The 20,595-nt window shown below is 44.0% G+C and overlaps 1 protein-coding gene across 5 annotated transcripts in view; it reads left to right on the plus strand.

Annotated features, from left to right (window-relative positions):
- Positions 1–11,214, plus strand: part of CCDC25 (coiled-coil domain containing 25) — a 55,881-nt gene extending 44,667 nt beyond the window's left edge. Inside the window, exon 9 of one of the 5 annotated variants that reach the window (XM_057548141.1) lies at positions 10,904–11,206. In XM_057548141.1, the coding sequence (XP_057404124.1) occupies positions 10,904–11,056 (153 nt within the window). In that variant the 3' untranslated portion in view covers positions 11,057–11,206. Of the gene's footprint in view, positions 1–10,903 lie in introns of all 5 variants that reach the window. The other 4 variants (XM_057548142.1, XM_057548145.1, XM_057548146.1 and 1 more) reach the window with 4 other exon arrangements.
- Positions 11,215–20,595: the final 9,381 nt, after the last annotated feature.

Consider the following 20,595-nt stretch of genomic DNA (forward strand, 5'->3'; position numbering starts at 1 on the left):
TCCGTCTGGTTGTAGTTCCGGGTGTTCCTCTGAGCCCGTATTGCATTCTTGCAGTTGGATGGGAGGTTGACATGGGACCTCAGGGACCCCTCCAGCGCCGAGAATCTTGAAGCACATCAGGAAAAGAGATGCTACTGTTGGTGGGGGTGGGGTCTCAAAGCTCTTGGCCATTGAAATCTCAGAAATGCGGGGTAGAAGGTGCCGGAACCTTCTAAACCAATGCCATATATCGATCTAAAAAGAAGCTGGGGGAATTCCCTGGTGGTCCAATAGTTAAGACTCCACACTTCCACTGCAGGGGACGCGGGTTCGATCCCTGTTTGAGATGCCGCATGCCACGTGGTGCAGCCAAAAAAAAAAAAAAAAAAGTTGTCAAAACACAAGGCTTATATTTGAGAACAAATCTTTCTTGTTTCAGAATCAGCCTCTCGCTTTCCTTCCCAGGCATAATGCACAAGTTGCACTGAATCATGGAATTTCATAGAACCGTAGCCCATGGAGGTTGGAAGGGACCTGAAAGATGATTTAAACCAATCGTTCTCTTCTGTGTCCTTTCCAACCACCCGTAACAGAGCTCCTCCACTCTTGGCGTGAATGCATCCAGAGACGGGAAGCTCATGAATTTTTAAAGCCATTTGACTATTAGAAAGTTACTTGATTGAGCCAAAGTCAGCCTCACAGTAACATACCCATCGTTCTGTCTTCTGCAGCTACCCTGGGCAAGTTGAATTCCTCTTCCATGTAACAGCCTTGAAAGGTTTGATGACAGCTGTCAACTGCCACCTGTGATTCCTCCTAAACTCCCATTAGCAGGAAAAGCAGGCATCTGAGGACAGATGATGGTGCTTCATATCACCTGAGTCAAGTCCCCTCCTCCCAGGGAAAGAGCAGCTCCCCAACTGTGCACGGTCTCTGGCCATGCCCCCAGTGGCTCGTACAGAGCAGGGTAAAGACCATTCTCCACACCTAGCCTAGATCACCTGACTCTTTGACTTACATTATCAGCTAAGTCCCCTAAGTCTTTTCCACACATCATGTTGATTAGACTATTGGAACTTTGGGGGAGTTTTTTGGAGCTTCAGATTTATTCCTTTCCTTTTTTTTTTTTTTTTTTTTTTTTACTGTAAAATGTAACAAACACTCAAAAGAATGCATGGAAAGATATATTCATTTTCAAGGATAATAATAATATAAATACTGTGTTCCATTGCCCAAGCTAAGAAATTAGAACAGTAGCCCCCCACAGACCCTTAGTTCCTGTCCCTAGTCACATCCCTTCCTTCCCTCTCAACTCTCCTGGCTTCTGTGATTATCATTCCCTTGCTTTTCTTCGTGGCTTTTATCCCCTACACACATTTCCCAAAACAATACACTGTTAAGTTCTGCCTATTTTGAACTTTATATAAAGGGAATCTTATTGTGATTTTTTTCTATGACTTGCTTCTTTCACTCAATATTATGTGTTTAATTAATTTTCCCTATTAAAGATATCTTGTAAGAGTTGAGTTAATTCTGGCTTTAATGATCTCTAACCCTTTATAAATATTATCTACATATTTGTAAGTATTCCTTCTATATTATCATCCAAAAAATTTTGGGCAATGTTGAATGGGTTAAGTCTCAGGGTAGTACCTTCAGCAAACTTCTAGAAACATCCCTTCTGACTGAGATTAATGGATTATTTAGCACTCTTTGGGCACAGTCACCCAGTATCTAATTCTCCTAGTTTTACTTTAACTCAGATGATATTTTCCTACTTGCTCACATGATTATCAAAAAACACCTTGCTACTATATATAAAATAGATAAACAACAAGGACCTACTATATAGCACAGGGAACTATATTCTGGAAAAGACTCTAAAAAAGAATATATATATGTATAGCTGAATCACTTTGCTGTACACCTGAAACTAACACAACATTGTAAATCAACTATATTTTAGTATTAAACCCCCCCACACACAAAACCTTGCTTGAAATCCAGATAAACTATATTTATGGCATTTTCCTGATCTACCTGTCCAGCAGACTTGTCAAAATGAGGCTTAGAGAACGTGTATTGGCTCCAAGTAATTGCTCTACTGTTTTTTAAAGAGCATAAAGCAGCCTTTTGGTTTCCATGATTTTGTCAGAGATTGAGGGCAAGCTCACCAAGCCTATAGTTGTGGGAAATCGCCTTCGACCTTTGAAAAATCAGACCTATGTTTTCTGACCTGTTGCTTTCCATGATTTCTCAAAGTTCTCAAACAGCATTGAGAGACCCCCCCTTCACAAGTTTTCACTACCTGGAGTGTCCTTGATCTGGACCAGGAAGTTAGGACTTGGAGAGAATCAGAGGCAACTAATCCCCTAAGACAAGGAAGGCATTTTACTGCAGAGATGGGAAGAGGACAAAGCTCTTAAAGATTGGCTTCCAGAAAGTGGTAGGCGAAGTAATTTTAAGAAATTGGCAATAGGCGCGGTATTAAGAATTTGAGAGTGAAAGGCCAAGGTTGAGATAGTCCCTGGAGTAATGAAAAGCGTGCTATTATGGGAAAAGGGATCAGATTGCCGAAGAAGTGGCAGAGTTAGAATGATTTTGTAGTCGGTCCATTTAGCATGGAATGATAACTTTCTCCACTAGCCAACTCCCAGCCAAGGAACAGGAGAGGAGAGAGAAGACAGGACAGTCCGGGGCAGAGGGGTAAATTGAGAAGAGTTGAGGCCATTGGCAAGGGCAGCATCCAAAGGGCTGAGGGGCTCCAGCCCTCAGGGGAAGGAAATCAGACGGCATGAGAGTGGAGTGCGCGGGGGAGGCAGGACAGGTGATGTGACTGGGGGTCCGCGGAGAGGTGAGTGGGTTATGGTTATGGTAGGAAAGGGAAGCCACCGAGCGTGAGGCCGGGAGGCTGGACACAGAGTAGGGTGACGACGTGGCCTGGGGAAGGGGTGCTGCGTGCTGCTGAAGACGGACCCGGGGGTGATGTCAGGGTGGGAGCAGGCTCGGGGGGGCATCCCCAGGCAGGCGAGCACCACGGACCAGGTCAGGGCGCCAGGCCCACATTAGGTGCCAGAGCCACTGGAGTTGAAGAGGAAAGTGCCAGAAACAGATGAACTTCAAAGGAGGAGCAGGGGATGGTGATGGGTTCATGGCCTGGAGTTCTCAGCAGGGAACGAGGGAGAGTTCCCTATATGGCCACAGAGTGTGATGGCAGTGGGAGATGACCCCATGGGACAGGGGAGAGCCACTTTGGCTAAGGAGGAGGGTGAAGGAGGGAAAGGGTTTGAGAGTGAATGAAAATTCGTGGTGACAAAGCTGGAAGGTCGGGGCTTTGTGACAGCAGTTCCAGGAGTCAGCCTTTCAGGAGGGGGGCGGAGGCCGGTTGGTGAGTTGCAGGATGTAGCAGGGGAGCTGGTGGATGGTTTTTCAAAGAGAGCTCTGTGGATAATAGGGATGAAGGCACCAAGAGTTGGGAGGCCTGGGACTTCCCTGGTGGTCCAGTGGTTAACACTTCGCCTTCCAATACAGGGTGTGTATGTTCGATCCCTGGTCGGGGAGCTAAGATCCCTCATGGCCAAAAAACCAAAACATAAAACAGAAACAATAATGTAATAAATTCAATAAAGACTTTAAAAATGGTCCACATCAAAAAAAAATCTTTAAAAAAGAGTTGGCAGGCCTCTGTGAGGGCCAGGAGTGACCTTGCTGAAGCCTCAAACTACCCCATGGGGTAGTTCATGAATACGAGCTCCCTTTTAGAGATGTGAAGCCCAGGGTAGATGTGAACAAAAACAATGGGCGCCCTGCACCCAGGGCCTGCCTGTGTCTTTATTCAATTTCACTACCAAAGAGCACCTGCCCCAATGGGAGGAGGTCATCACCAGGGCAGGTCACCCATTCAGCACAGTTCCTGCCAGCTTTCCCAGGGCAGACGAAATGTCTAAGACTTTTAAAAGCATGGATGGGCTACCAAATTTAAATAGAAACCAGCACACAAATACGTGTTCAACTACTGTCTACAAATGTAATAGTAGTCTGCCATCCTTATGCTTAGGTTTAGCATAGAAACATTTCATTTCAAACTTCTAAGTTAGCAATGCGCATTGATTATTGAGAAATTGTACTCACTTGTAAACTATTTGAATTAATCAAAGCCAAAGAACCGCTGACTCATCCCTGAATTAAGGTTGAGCTCCAGAGTCCTGAGTATTCCTGGCAAGACACCCAGTCTCACTGACTTTTGTCTCATCAGAGGCCACCACTAATCCCAGTTGCCTTTCATCAGTCATTGCCAAAGGTCAGAACTGACCACCAAACTCCAGGGCCTTTATGAGCAATGAGCCAGCCCTATCCCCATCCTTGCTTTATTTTTTAAATTATTTTTTGCTTTTTTTTTTTTTAAATCTCTTGCTTTATTTTTCTCCACAGCACTTAACCACCATCTGCCACACTATTTTTTGTATCTGTTTCTTGGGCCCCAGCCCACATAGGCTCCATAAGGGCGGGGGTTTTTGTTAACTCTGTACCCCAATATCTAGAACGGTGCCTGACTCAGAGTGGGCATGCAATGCATATTTGCTGAATGAATGACACTTCCCAAAGTGAAGTTTAAAAACAGCTTCCAAATTTTACAGCAAATCCAAATATATATTTAATGGGTTTATGTTTAATTAAATACATTTTACTGCATTTAAGAAATTTCCTGGATGTCCAGTGGTTAGGACTCTGCACTTCCACTGCAGGGGGCATGGGTTCAATCCTTGATTGGGGAACTAAGATCCCATAAGCCACGTGGCATGGCCAAAAAAAAAAAATTATTGCATTTAATGTAAGATGGGCTGGAGCTTCCAAATAAGGTAACAGGGACTTGGATAGTTTTTAAATGGCCTTGTTCATGAAGCTGGGAAGTACCTTAGAGATCAGCCAGAACAGAGATATGCCCTGATTTGATTATCCAGGGCAGAGGCTGGACTGAAGCAGGGTCCTAGGCCTGTACTCTTTCTGCAGCCCACCCCCACTCCCAAAGTGGGTGGAGCATGTGGTGAGTGTCTTAGCGGGCTTGCCATGAAACCAATGATGCTTAATGTGTAGGGTCACCTCACTTGCACAGACCCCCTTCCAAGGTCTGTGTCTAATTTTGCATTTGTAATGTTATGCACCTTTTCCTAAAGAGGGCCTCCTGGCAAATGGTATCAGCTTCAGGCTGCCCCAAACTGGGAGCTACCCAGTCGTAGGCACAAACAGAATGGCCTACCCTCACCCTCCCTGCTACCCCATACACACATCCATACATGACTGACCTGCCTCCCAGGCCCAGCAGGCCCCAAACTTGGAGAACAAGACAAGATTCCCAACCAGGGCTTAGGAAGGACCTGCAACGACCTGATTGGAGAGGTTGAAAATGGGCCTGTTTTGGGGGAGAAATCCCTCTCTTCCCAGAATGGCGGGGGGCGGGGGCGGTGTGTGTGTGTGTGTGACGATCTTTGGCCTTGCTGGAGAGATCCAGGAGGGGGCAGGACCTGACTAGGGCTGGGATTGAGACAGGAGGGAAGTGGGCAGGGCACAACCTTTAAAAGAATGACATATGAATAAACTGTTGAGAACCAAATAGGCTCAAGGTGACGGGAGATTCGACTTCCAGTAGACCTTGAGCCTCATTATACGCTATCGTAATACATTAGCATATGCTAAGTGACACACCCAAAGGTGCCCGTGACAATTCCAAGGCCTACCATAAAAGGCCAAAAAGTGGGCGGTGGCCCAATTCCTGGAAATTCCTATCCCTTCTTCAGGGTAGTTGGAATAATCCTCCTACTTGTTAGCCTATGAAATTACCCAGCCCATAAAAACTAACCACCCCATATTTCAGGGCCACTCTCACCTTCTAAGATGACCCACACTCTGTCTATGGAGCGTATATACCTCTCTCGATAGATCTACTTCTTATCACTTTACCTCTCCCTGAATTCCTTCTGTGACAAGACGTAAAGAACCTGAGCTTCATTAAGTCCTGAGACCAGGTGTGCAATTTCAGCTGGGAGATTGTGAGTTTGAGTCCCAATCTGGGGTGTGCAGTTTCAGGATGGTGGGGGAGAGAACAGGGTCCTGCCCAGGGTGCCTATTCCCTCCATACACACCCCAGAAAAGGGTCTGGGAAGACCTGAGCCTAAAGCTCCCATGAAGGACAAAGGGGAAACCTGGGCCCGGAGAGCGTGTGCACGGCTCTGGCTCCACCCGGCTCCTGCTACTTCTCATCCTTCAGCCTCACTGGACTCTTCTGCTGCCTTGGGCAAGGCTGGAGTCTGGGCCTCCAGCATCAGGACCATCTGGCCCTTCTTGATTCTCAATTGACAGAGAGGGTTAGGTGTCCTTCCTTACCCAGCTGAAGTTCAGCCTTTGAGCACCAAGTGTCTCCTGTCACCTCCATAACCTCCCCAGCTGCTGCTCTCTCCTGGGGAAGAGCCCTGTCCCCTCCCTTCTTTGACCTGGCCAACTCCTGCTTATCCTTGAGGACTTAGCTCAAATATCTCCAGGAAGCCATCTTTACGCTGAGTCACCTGCTTTTTCTCTCTATTCCCTGGTTCTTTGCAATGACCTGTATGTTTCCACTTCTCAAAGTAAATCGTAAGCAATTACTCCTTCCCAGAGAGTAAGGACTGTGTCTTTTATCTCTTACCTCCCAAGACGTTTTGATGGCAGAAATCCTACATAAGTGAGGAGGGTTGGCTATTTAAAGGCAGCTGGGAATGGAGATAATTAGTTTGTAATTGACTACATTTGCTTCTCCAATTGCAAAGAGAAGCTACTTCACCTGCAAGAAGAAATGCACATTGTTCCATTCTGGGAGATTTTTAGGACATGGAGTTTTTGAAGACAGAAACAGGGGAATAAACAACAGACATTTACTAAGCACCTCCTATATATAGTGCCAGATATAGTGTTGTTTAATCCTTAAGACCCCTTCACTATTATGCACATTAAACAGATGAGGAAACTGAGACCTTCAGAAGTAAAGTGCTTTGCTCAGCATCACCCAGCCTAGGCCTCCTCTCCATTCTGAGAAGTATCATCATTACCCCTCCCGTCTCTCCCTGTGTGGATAGGATCAAGCTTGCTGCTGTCTCTGTCTTCAAAAACTCCACGTCCTGAAAATCTCCCAGAATGGAACAACCTGCATTTCTTCTTGCAGGTGAAGTAGCTTTTCTTCGCATTAAAACACTTTCTAAGGTATGACATTCCAAACATAACGATCTTCTATTATCTTCTATTTATGTCCTGACACTGTTGGATGTCTGAGCTTAGCTGATTTAGAGGGAGGGAAAGTGATTATACTTTCGCTTTCCAAAGAAGAACATAGGAATTTTTTTCTGTGTTTCTGAAGTTAGTTATAAGAGTACGGACACCTTACTTCAAAGAAGGGGAGAGAAGATAAGGGCATAAGATTTTTGCTTTTATACAGTCATCTAGGTGTTTTGAAATTCTAATTAGTCCTGAAGGAGAGTGGAGAGATGTGGAGCATCTAGCGGGCACCCCCAGTCTTTCTGTCTTCAGCTGGTGAAAAGCTGAAGCTTACATATCCGGTATTGCATCTTTTGTGGCGTAAATGAATCATTCCGCTGTTCTCTATACTTTTCCCAAGAAATACTCCCCCACTCCCTTGGGGGTCTAGAGTTTTACCATTGATCCAACTTAAGTTTTGAAAACAGTAGAGCTGGAATGGGAGTTCCTCAAACTTCTGGTCTCTAGGTCTCTGTTAGGAGTCACGGGACTCCCAAATTCATTTGAAATCCATTCTTTGCCCAGGAAAGGTCTTTACTGCTGGTCTAACGTTTTGGGGAACGTTTTTCTCAGTCCAAATGAATTCAATAAATATTCGTGGGACATCTGACCTTTCCAGGCACGGCCTAAGGATTTGGGAAGTAGATGACTTTTCCCAAAGACACCTGAAGTTGACAAGTGACTAGATGAAAAAGCACCCTGAGAGCCCAGAGGAGGGGGCAATTTAGTAGCCTGGGGCAGGGAAGTTTCCACAAGAAGGCGGCATTTGATCTGGGATTCAAAGGATCGCTTCAAACATACCAGGTTGTGGAGGAGTATTCTGGGCAGAGGGTCTGCCATAGAACCAAGGCCACAGAGGCAGAGGACCTTGCAATAATACATGAGTCAAGGGCTTGGCCCAGCGTTGTGTACTTGGTGCCCATCAATGTCTGTGGTCATAATAGAACCTGAGGGAGGGTCTGGGGATGCAGGACTGAGGGGTGTGACTGGAGAGGAGAATAACAAGGAAGACTTGAGACAGACAGACAGACAGGCAGACGCAACCAAGTGCCACGATAAGGTTCAGGCAGTGGAGGGACATGGTCAGAGCTGTGTTTTATACTTCTTAAATTTGGTTTATTTCTCGAGTAGTTAATACTATCGCATGGTTTGAAATAAAAATTATGTTAAAAGATCTACATTGAAAAGTCTTGGGGCTTCCCTGGTGGCGCAGTGGTTGAGAGTCTGCCTGCTAATGCAGGGGACACGGGTTCGAGCCCTGGTCTGGGAGGATCCCACATGCCGCGGAGCGGCTGGGCCCGTGAGCCACAATTACTGAGCCTGCGCGTCTGGAGCCTGTGCTCCGCGACAAGAGAGGCCGCGGTAGTGAGAGGCCCGCGCACCGCGATGAAGAGTGGCCCCCGCTTGCCGCAACTGGAGAAAGCCCTAGCACAGAAACGAAGACCCAACATAGCAATCAATCAATCAATCAATTAATCAGTAAAAAAATAAAATCTGTAAAAAAAAAAAAAAAAAAAAGTCTTATCCTCTTGCCTGACTGCATCTATTCTTTCACCCATGCCCAGCTGCCCTAGGTTACCCCTTTTATTAGTTGTTTTTTTATGGGGGAGGTATCATTCTAGTGTTTATCTATATATCCATCTACATCCCTATACCTGTATCTGTGTCTACATCTCTATGGAGCTCTGTAATTTTATCTTGGACCACTTTCAACCTTGCAGAAAGGTTGCAACAGTACTACGGAGAACGCACATGTACCTCTTCATCTCCGTTTATTTTTTTATCTATTTATCTTCTATCTGTCTATCTATCTATCTACCTATCTATCTGTCTTTCTATCTACCTACCTACCTATCTATCTATCAAACCGTGAATTCACACTGATACTTCCATTTCAGTCCATACTACAGGATTTATTCTTGCATTCCCCATTTTCACATTTACACCTACTTTCCCTGTCAGTGAGAAGCCTGACTCCCATTACCATCGATTTATTTACTTATTTGCTCAATCTTATGCATATAAGCAGCCACTGGGTTTTCCCTGCCGTCTGCTCTAAATACCAGTTTTGTGTGACTCACCATTACTGGCCATCTCAGCCAGTGTACACACACACACACACGTAAATATTTTTATATTTCTTTTTAAGGAATTGGCTCGTACAATTGTGAGGGTTGGTTGGCAAGTTTGAAGTCTGCAGGGCAGTCTGGCAGGCTGGAGATCCAGGCAAGAGTTGAAGTTGCGATCTGGAGTCAGAAGGAGACAAGTTGGTAGAGGGGGTGGGGTGAGGGAGACGTGAGACTAACTGGCCGGATGGTGTTGCTAGGAATGTAATACGTTTCCTATTGTTTGTGAGGTTTGGGCTAATTTGGGGAGAGTGTGTGTATGGAGTGGGGGTGAGGGAGCAGAACCCTAGAATGGAATTGGTTGGGAAGCTGCTTTACTTACCATTCACCTTATCGTGCCTGTCTACTATTATCTTTTGAACCATTAGAACCAAATTATGTCATAAAGTAAATAAGACGGGCTTATCTTGTTCCCAAAGGCGATATGGAGCTCCCCCAAATCAGGATGTCAAGAAGGACATTAAGGGGACAGAAAACAAAAAATACAAATGACCATTAAACATATAAAGGGCTGATCAACTTTACTCATAATAGAAGAAATGCACATTTAAGCTGCACAGAGGAATCATTTCTATTCCACAGAAAAAAAGCCAGGAGTTTGACCACATTTTTTAATTCTAATAATTCTAGAAGACAAAGGGTAGAATGTACAAAAAGGCAGATCTTATCTCAACCCCTGAGTTAGATTTTGGATCCCAGGAGACTTTGCATCAAGCACACTAGAACGTGGTGGGCTGGCTGGGAGAGGAAAAGCTGCTCACTTAGTGTCCTTTCTGTGCCCTGCATGGGTGTCTGTTCCTGCGTCTCTCTGTCAGTGCTACTCTTTCTCCCCCACCTTGCTACCTTATTCATTTATCAGTATATTGATAAATATTTATTGATCACCTACTGTGTGCCAAGCACCATTTTAAGTGTTGGAGATACTCCAGCGACTAAAACTGAGAATGATTCCTGCCTGGCCTCATGGAGCTTCTAGTCAAATTGATTCTTCTCTCCTCTCTCTCTCTTTCTCCCTCGTAAATTCTGTTTCCTCATGGTTTCTGCTTCCTCGAACTTTGGTTTCTCAGGCCCCTTCACGGCCCTATGTCCTCATGAGTCTCTCAACATCCTGATGGACCTTAGTGTTATCCCGAATCTTCTACTATTACCAGTAGTGCTGCATTGAACAGCCTTGAACATGTTATCTTTTCATATTTACGCCAGTGTGTCTTTGGGATAGATCACTAGAAATGGGTTTGCTGAGCCAAATGTTTTTACTTACAGACTTACATGCTAACCCTACAGTAAGTGATAAATATTACATGGTAGTAAAGTATCAAATGTATGTTGGTAGATATTGCCAAGCTCCTCTCCAAAGAGGTTATGTGGTTTTTGTGGCTTTTCAGTCCTTTTCTATGACCCTCTCCTAACTTTCTGGACCTCTCCCCTCTATCCTCCACCCGTCCTGAACTAGTCTCCTTCAGAGTGTGCTTTCTGCCAAAAATTATTACCAACTCAAATCTCTTTTCTCCCTCTAGTTATCCCGCAAATACAAAAGCAAAATGAGGGCTTCCCTGGTGGCGCAGTGGTTGAGAATCTGCCTGCTAATGCAGGGGACACGGGTTCGAGCCCTGGTCTGGGAAGATCCCACATGCCACGGAGCAGCTGGGCCCGTGAGCCACAGCTGCTGAGCCTGCGCGTCTGGAGCCTGTGCCCCGCAACGGGAGGGGCCGCGATAGTGAAAGGCCCGCGCACCGCGATGAAGAGCGGTCCCCGCACCGCGATGAAGAGTGGCCCCCACTTGCCGCAACTAGAGAAAGCCCTCGCACGAACCGAAGACCCAGCACAGCCAAAAATAAATGAATAAATAAATAAATTAAATAAATTAAAAAAATAAATAAATAAATAAATAAATAAATGCAAGTGTGATCATCTCATTTCTTGTTTAAAAAAAAAAAAAAAAAAGCAAAATGAAACATAATATACAACTGCATTTTGAGTTGGAGGCTTAACCACACTGAGAGTAATTATTTTAAATGACCTAAACATAGTAATTTGACTGTACACCCTTAGTGGGGAATACCTTAGGATAAAAAGAACTCTAAAAGATCTTAAACTCTTTTCACCAATCATATTGTTCGCAATAGTGTTGGTTTTGTTAGTCTGAAACTATTAAACATATAGTAAGGTAGAGTAAATAATCATCTTGATGTGGTTAGGAATCAAGACCTTTGGCTTAAGAGAAAAAAGATAAAAATATGAAATCGAAGAAATTAAGTAAAATTATATACTCCTAAATTTGGATTGGAAATATATATACTCCAGAAGTTTTTCCTCTCTGTTAAAAACAAACAAACAAAAAAATGTAGCTATTCTTTCTTTCTCATCCTCTACCTCTTTCCTTTATTTGTCTTCTTTTCTCTTGTTCAACAATTCATCCCTAAAGCCATGAGGTGCGGCTGAGGAAGAGGTGCATGCTTGGGGGGGGGGTCAGGATAGGGGAGCCCTGGGGGGCAGAGGGTGCCCCTGCGGAAGGGTGGGCTGCCAGTGTGTGGTCAGAGCCAACTGGGACGAGGATGGTGTCTGTGTGGAGGAACAGCCTGACGCTGGGTGTTGGAGCGTGGGCGGATGAGGAGGGTGCCCATGGGGACAGTCAGTGGTGCAGCCTGGAGCGGGTGTCAGAGCCCCAGTAGGGTGGGGAGAGGGCTTGTCATAGGAGAGGAAGTGGCAGCAGCTATGGGACGCTGTGGGGAATTGGCCAAATGAGTAAACATGTTACGGATAATGGGAGTGATTGCCTAACCCCCCTGGAGAAAGATGTTACAAATACAGAAGGAGAGAAAGCAGAATGGACCCTGTAGTGTTGGATTGGAATTGAACTCATTATTTCCCACAAATAGATGCAGATATAGAGACAAATATAGATGTGTGTGTATGTGTACAAGTTTAATCTCCCCGAGCTATGTCCACTGATAGAAGTCCGGAGGATGAAGATGCCCCATAAAGCAATAAGCCCATTTAGCATCGTGATCTTGGTTTCTAAGTATTATTCTACAATAAAGGAAACTGTGTTCTTTGGAGAAATGACTTATTTCACAGCTGGGACAGGCAAAGTACAAGATGAGCCTGGAATACAATGGGTACAAGTCAGAGAGACACAGAAGCTAGTCTGAAGGGGCACCTACTGGCCATATCTGGGACAATTTGCGCATCAAAGTCAACAGTGATCACAATAGATAATAACCCATGGAATAAAATAGGGAATCTAGAGTCCATATTGATATAAATATGTAAATGAAAGAATTGAAAGTTTGGCAAAGAATAGGGTATTTACATAGTTTCAAAGTACTTTTCCAAGAAATAGTTAGTAATTACAAAGACGAAAAGAATTATTTTACAATGGAGAAGCCTAGCAGCTACCACCTTAATCAAGCGATCAAAATGAACATCATTTGTAATCCAACAAACTGAAATTGTGTGTCACCTAATAAGATGCAATGAGAACCCAGCCTCACTTCCATGCTGTTTTTGCTCTGGATGCACAACCTGAATCTAATCATGAGGAAACATTAGACGGACACAAACTGTAGGGCATTCCACAAAACAGCTGCCCTATAATTTTCAAAAATTCCAAAGGCATGAATTTGGGGGAAAGATGGGGAACTGTTCTAGACTGAAGGAGACGAAAGAAACACGACAGCTAAATGCAATGCATAATTCTAAACTGGATCTTTTTGTTGTAAAGGACATTACTGTAACCATGGTAAAACAACTTGAATGTGGTATGAACACGGCATGGTAGTAAAGTATCAACGTGCATTTCCTCATTTTGATGGTTGTACTGTGCATATGGAGGAAAATGTTTTTGTTTTTTTTTTTTTTGGCCACGCCACATGTGGGATCTTAGTTCCCTGACCAGGGATCAAACCCATGCCCCCTGCACTGGGAGCACAGAGACTTAACCACTGGACCACCAGGGAAGTCCCTAGGAAAATGTTTTTGTTTGTTGGAAATACCAACAAAAAGTATTTGAGGGTTATGGAACATTCGTGGTAAAAATTTACTCTCAAAAGGTTTTTGCTGGCGGGTGGGGAGTTCTTTGTACTTCACTTGCAACTTTTTCATAAGTTTGATTTGTTTTCAAAAAACTAAAACAAGATAGCACATATATAATAAATGCATATATATGTATATGTGTGTGTGTATATATATATGTATATATATATATATATTTCCTAGTTCTACCCATTAAAGAGACTCAGAAGCCATGATCCACCAGTAGCAGTGAGTGCCTTCTGTGTGCAGATTATGAATTCTAAATACCATTTTCCACCAACAGGAATCAGAGTTCCTAAAAGAGTGTTGGATTACAGATCCAAGACAGGAAATATACAAGATAAGCCAAGAACATTTTATCATTCCTGAAAGCAAGGAAACTATCAAAGATTACTGAAGTTGGGGCAGAAGGATTCAGGAACTAAGCTGGGGAGGCCCAAAATGGGACCATTTGAACACAAGTAAGAGTAAAAAGTGCAATAGATTGAAACACATCAAAATTGTTAAAACCCATGAGTTCATGATAATAATAGGAATAATAAAAAGAACTCACAGATCATTTTTGGGTTATATAATGGGGGAACCAATTCATTCTGAAAACATAAAAGGAAGGGGATCAAGAATTCCATCTAGGGCTTCCCTGGTGGTGCAGTGGTTAAGAATCCGCCTGCAGGGGCTTCCCTGGTGGCGCAGTGGTTGAGAATCTGCCTGCTAATGCAGGGGACACGGGTTCGAGCCCTGGTCTGGGAAGATCCCACATGCCACGGAGCAGCTGGGCCCGTGAGCCACAATTGCTGAGCCTGCGCGTCTGGAGCCTGTGCCCCGCGACGGGAGGGGCCGCGATAGAGAAAGGCCCGCGCACCGCGATGAAGGGTGGCCCCCGCTTGCCGCAACTGGAGAAAGCCCTCGCACGAACCGAAGACCCAACACAGCCAAAAATAAATAAATAAATAAATAAATAAGAAAATCCTTTAAAAAAAAAAAAAAAAAGAATCCGCCTGCCAATGCAGGGGACACGGGTTCGAGCCCTGGTCTGGGAAGATCCCACATGCCGCGGAGCAACTGGGCCCGTGAGCCACAATTACTGAGCCTGCGTGTCTGGAGCCTGTGCTCCGCAACAAGAGAGGCCGCGATAGTGAGAGGCCCGCTCACCGCGATGAAGAGTGGCCCCCTCTTGCCACAACTAGAGAAAGCTCTCGCACAGAAACGAAGACCCAACGCAGCCATAAATAAATAAATAAAAGTAAAAAAAAAAGAATTCCATCTGCCTTTCTTATAGGAACTATACCTCCAGGTAATCATTATTTGAGGAGAAAAAAATTCTCTCTGAAAGAATCCAGCTGGTAAGTGAAGATGCAGTGTTAGAGTCACCGCTCTGCAAAGCCCTCATGAGCTGATGGACCTAGATAATGCTCATCAGTGTCCGCTCACGTCACAGCAAGAGAGGCCAGGAGACATTACGTACCTCCTAATGGCACAACATCACCTCCGAAGTATTCTTGCTTAAAAATCACACCTTGCATCTATAGATCTATCGGTTTATGAGAAATAACTGGAGCAGAGGAATGATTTTTAAAAATATGACCAGCATAACCCATAATGTGGGAAACCCTATAGGAAGAATGACCTGGCTTCTTCAACAAATAAAGTTTACAAGGAAAAAGAAGGAGCAGGAACCTATAGATTCAAGGAGACTTAGGAGACATGTCAATCAAATGCTACAGGCACATTTGGGGGAAATTTGAACACTGACTGAATATTTGATGATATTATGGATTTGCTTCAAAACAATCCATTTGTGGGGATGAAAGAAGTGTGGCCATGAGTCAAGTTTTTTAAAAGGTCTGGATGATCAGATCTGAGCAGTAGTTCATTGCTCTCTACTTTTGTTATGCTTTAAATTTCCACTATAAATATTTCTAAATGTCACTAAAGTCCATGTACCTATTGGTTTCTGCCTAGGTTGTTCTGGCTCTGGTCCCTCCCCTAGCCTGCCGCCTACCACATCCAAGGAGAGCAGGAGGTCCTCTGTGTCAATAGTGTCTCCTTTAACAGAAAACCTTCCTCTCCCTCCGTCCAATGATAAGTGAGCAGAAACAAGAGAAGAGGTTGATGAGGTGGATAGTGTAGGGTCTTGAACTTAGAGCCTCCAATAACAAACGTAAGGGGGGGAGGGATAAATTGGGGATTTGGGATTAACATATACATGCTACTATATATAAAATAGATAAACAACAAGGACCTACTGTATAGCACAGGAAACTATATTCAGTACCTTGTAATAACCTATAATGGAAAAGAATCTGAAAAAGAATATATATATGTAACTGAATATATATATATATATATATATATATATATATATATATATATATGTATAACGGAATCACTTTGCTGTATACCTGAAACACTGTAAATCAACTATACTTCAATAAAAACAATTAAAAATAAATAAATAAATAAATATAGCGTTAACTGCCCGCCCCATCCCCCCCCCCCAAAAAAAGTAAAGAGTGCTTGTGAGGCTCAAATCTCTGAAAAATTACATATGAAAGAGCCTGTATGTAGAAAATGATATGCAAATGTAAGGCGAGATTGTTTTTATTTTCAATTCCTTCTCCTAAACAGAATTTTTCTTGGCCCCATGCTATAGAAATATAGGAACAGGAGGATGGGGGAATTGTTCAGGCCTAAGAGAAGGCTCTCTTCGATTTTCTGCAACCACACACCACTGAATTTGCTGACCTGGGGATCCTGGCATCTGTGTCCTAGGGTGCAGCTGCCTGGACCAGCCTATCAACCACCGGCAGGGAGAGAGACCTGGAGGGAGGAGAGGAAGGGGGGGCAGGGGGTGGGGTCTTGTCCGGGTGATGAAGTACGTGAATCCGAGTTGGCTGGAGCCAGGCATCGGCACTAGGTTGGCCGTGCCGTTGACGCAGCTGGACTGTGTAGCTCTAGCCCTGCGCCGACATCCCACCCCTCGAGGCGCACTTTGGAGGGCATCTTGGGAAGCCGAGCAGCTGCCCACCTGACAAAAGGGCTCCACTGCTCCTCTGGGTCTGGGGGAATCCGAGGGCGGGCGGGTGAGTCTGAGCTGGCCTCCGTGGGACTCGAAGCACCCCCTGCCCCAGCACTGAATCTCAGCACTGTCCAAAGAGGTACATGGTTGGAGTTTCTTGGACCCAATGGGGTACCGTGAAGAGAAAACCGGGGTGGCATGGCTGCCCAAGTGGGTGTGTGGAGGCCACAGCACGTGGGCAGGAGGCCAGGCCCTTGTCCAGTCCTGCTTCGTCCTGGCCTGGCCACTTATTCCGCTTCCCTGGGCCCCAGTTACTCTAGGTCTTGAATAGGGTCCAGAAACCTTTTGTAAAATCTCCTCAGGTGACTCTGATGATCACACAGGTTAGAAACCATGAACTCATCCAAATGGTCAATAATCTTCTGACTTTGGTTTTTGGAGTCTGTTCCTGCATGATCTTTTGCTTTTCTCTGAACTGTGTTCATTTAATTTTTAAAAAATGTGTGTATATATACGTGTGTGTGTGTGTGTGTGTGTGTATATATACACACACACACACACGTATATATATATACATATATACACACATTCACAAACATATATATACACACACATATATATATACACATATATACACACACTCACAAACATATATTATACACACACATATATATACATATATACACACACTCACAAACATATATATACACACACACATATATATATACATATATACACACATTCACAAACATATATATACACACACACATATATATACATATATACACACACTCACAAACATATATATACACACACACATATATATATACATATATACACACACTCACAAACATATATATACACACACACACATATATATATACACACACAAACATATATATATATACACACACACATATATATACACATATATACATTCACATATATATACACACACACACACATATATATACACACATATATACACACACTCACAAACATATATATACACACACACACATATATACACATATATACACACACTCACAAACATATATATATATATATATATATATATATATATATATATATATATGGATGGATGGATAAGAAGTGTTCATTCAAGGGGGGAAGAAAGGAAAACTGACATTTCTTGAGGAGTCTGTTCTGTGCTGGGTACTTTACCAGCGTCATCTCTGTGTTGCCTGCCCAGAAGACAACTGTAGACTATAGACGTACTTTCAAGCAACTTGCCTTTCTCCCTTTTCCTGACTCTGAAATGCAAGGGCTACTCTGCTAGGGATCTCCTCACATTCTAAGAGGGGGAAATGAGAATGGGAACTCACATCTATTTTTTAGTCTTTTATTAACATTTAATTTTTAAGCTAAAACAATGTATAAAAGGAATATCTGTATGTGTTTTTTTAAGTCCGTAATGAAAAATAGTGAGAGTTTACCTCTCACCACCTTCCAAACATTGTCCCCCTACCCATCGCCCAGACAACCACTTTCACCCACTTCTTTTGGTAGTTATCCCTATAATATAAAAATTATATGCTAACACTGCATTTTTCTCAATGTATCAGTTTTAGGCATAGTGTATTTACTGACTTTTCTTTTATGATAATATGTGAAGTATTACCTTCCTCATTACCACCTCCACCTGTTGTCTCCCCATCCTCTCCATATGGTTGAATCACTATTTCTTTTTATTTTAAAAAATTAACTAATTTTATTTTTGGCTGTTTTGGGTCTTCATTGCTGCATGCAGGCTTCTTAACGTGGTGGCTTCTCTTGTTGCGGAGCATGGGCTCTAGGCACTCGGGCCTCAGTAGTTGTGACACACGGCTTATTTGCTCAGTGGCATGTGGGATCTTCCTGGACTAGGGCTCAAACCCATGTCCCCTGCATTGGCAGGCAGATTCTTAACCACTGCGCCACCAGGAAAGCCCTGCCATTTTAAAATTTTATATCTGTAATCAGGATTTACATCATTAAGACTTATATAAATATTGTTTATGACAAAAGTCAAGTGGCACACTATGAATGCATTCTCTTTCCTGTATAGTTTTTCATTTTTCCTGGAGTTATTAATTGCTCTTCTTTTTATTTGCATAATTTTCTGTACTTCTTTTGAGGAGCTTCATCATGAAATCTACAATATCATTTTTGTTATCAAGTCTATGTTTTTTCTAGAGAGCTCCTTTTAAGAGTCCTTCATTCTTCTCCTAAGTCTGCTCTAGAGTATCCTCTGAGAATTCTCACCACTCCTCTGAGTTGCAACCCCATTTCTGGGAATCTGTGACTGTTTCTATTTGAGTTTATTTTTTTGTTTTTTTGGTACCTATTCTCCCATAGTTTCCCAAGACACTGTGGACAGAACTGAATTTTCTGAATCTTTGCATGTTTGGAAAACATTTCTCTTCTGCTCTCACACTTGGCTGATCGATTAACTGGGTACAGAAACGTAGACTGAAAATAATTTTATGTCATAATTTTAAGATACGTTTGCTCAGGAGAAATCCTGATACTTCCTTTTTAGCCCTGAATCTCACCCCCACTATTTGGTGCCTGGAGCCCCCAAGTCCATAACTTCTTCTGTTCTCTTTCTCCTAAGAATAAACCCTGCCTCCTGCCTAAGGAGTAAGAATCTGGCTGCTAGTATTCTGAAGGTAGATAGGTTTCCTACTTATGTCCTCATTTTCCTCTCGTGCCTCACCCTACCCTCCTCCCTTCCTAGTGCCTTCACATTCTGAGCCTCTTCAGGGTCTACAGCATGGATTGGCTCTTTTCTCATAGATACCATTCTCAACTCGCACATTTCTCCTCCTTGGTGCTAAAATCGTTACCACTCCTCCCAGCATTGAAGCCTCCTCTTCTCCTGCGAGATCCATTCAATCTCCAAGTTCCACTGCTTCTTCCTCTCATCACCTCTCACACTCACCTGCTCTCCCCTTCTCTGCCTTCACTTCACCTCCACAGTCAGACCCCTGTTGTCTCGTGCCTGGTTCATGCCAACATCCTTCATCTCACAGTCTCCTTAAGCTCTTGTGTATTTCTCTCCTTCAATCAATTCTGCATCCTGTGGCCACACAAAGCTGATCATCTCATTCCCCCCCATTAAAGTGCAGACTTAGGATAAAATCTCAACTTGAGCATGAATACTCAGCCTCCACTGCTCTCTTCAACCTCTCCCTCCCGGATCTTCTTCCCACTGCACACGCCCTCTCCAGCCATACTGAATTACTTCTGTTCCTCTGCTAAGCCATGCTCCTGCTTAATGCCAAGCCCATGCCCATGTTGCTTTTTTGCTTTCCTTTTTCTTTTCAAGAACTCCTACTTACCCTGCCAGTCTCAGCTTAGATGTCATTTCCTCTGGATAGGTTTTCCTGGCCCAAGACTAGTAGCTGCTCCTCTATACATCCTTAGGGTAATGCTACTTGTCTTCATTAAGCTATCAGCTCCTCCTCCTGAGCAGAGACCATAGTTTGATGACTATTGCTTCCCCAGTACCTAGCACAGTGCCTGACACATAGTAGATACTCAATAAATACTTGTCAGACAAATGAATATATGAATAAATGATTGGATTCCCACGTTCAGATGCAGAAAGTGAGGTGGGAGAGGCCAAACGAATTATTCAAGATCATCCAGCAGGGATCTGCACAGAGGTCCCTCTGGCTTCAAAGCCTATTGGATGATGGGCACCTCGTCTTTCAAGTGCACTTGCTTTCCTAATCCCAGGCCTCTGACTCAGAGATGTCAGCCTTGGCGCCCCTGGGGATTAAATTTCCAGGGCCCTCTGGGGTGGTTTACCGTCGGCACTGATCTCCAGCCTCTCCTGCCTGGGTCTACCAAGGTCCTGCAGAGGTCCCTGCCAGCCAAGTGCCTGTGATACAAGACAGCAGCCCCAGAGGGAGGCAGGTGGGGACCTCCGATTCAGTTCCAGGCTCCTTAGACCCACCCCCCTTCCCCCTCCCCTCCTCATCCCCCTCAACGCTCATTTTCTCTGGCCCAGGTACCTGGAGAAACTCAGACTGTGAGGATTTTCATGGGGGATGCAGTGGTGCCCTCACTAACTGCTCCCTTAACAAGCAGAGGAGTGAGTTCCATTTTGGCCCAATTCAGAGGACAGTGCCCTCTGGGGACCAGTCT

The sequence above is a fragment of the Balaenoptera acutorostrata genome, chromosome 6 (assembly GCF_949987535.1).
Source record: "Balaenoptera acutorostrata chromosome 6, mBalAcu1.1, whole genome shotgun sequence".
Classification (NCBI taxonomy): domain Eukaryota; kingdom Metazoa; phylum Chordata; class Mammalia; order Artiodactyla; family Balaenopteridae; genus Balaenoptera; species Balaenoptera acutorostrata.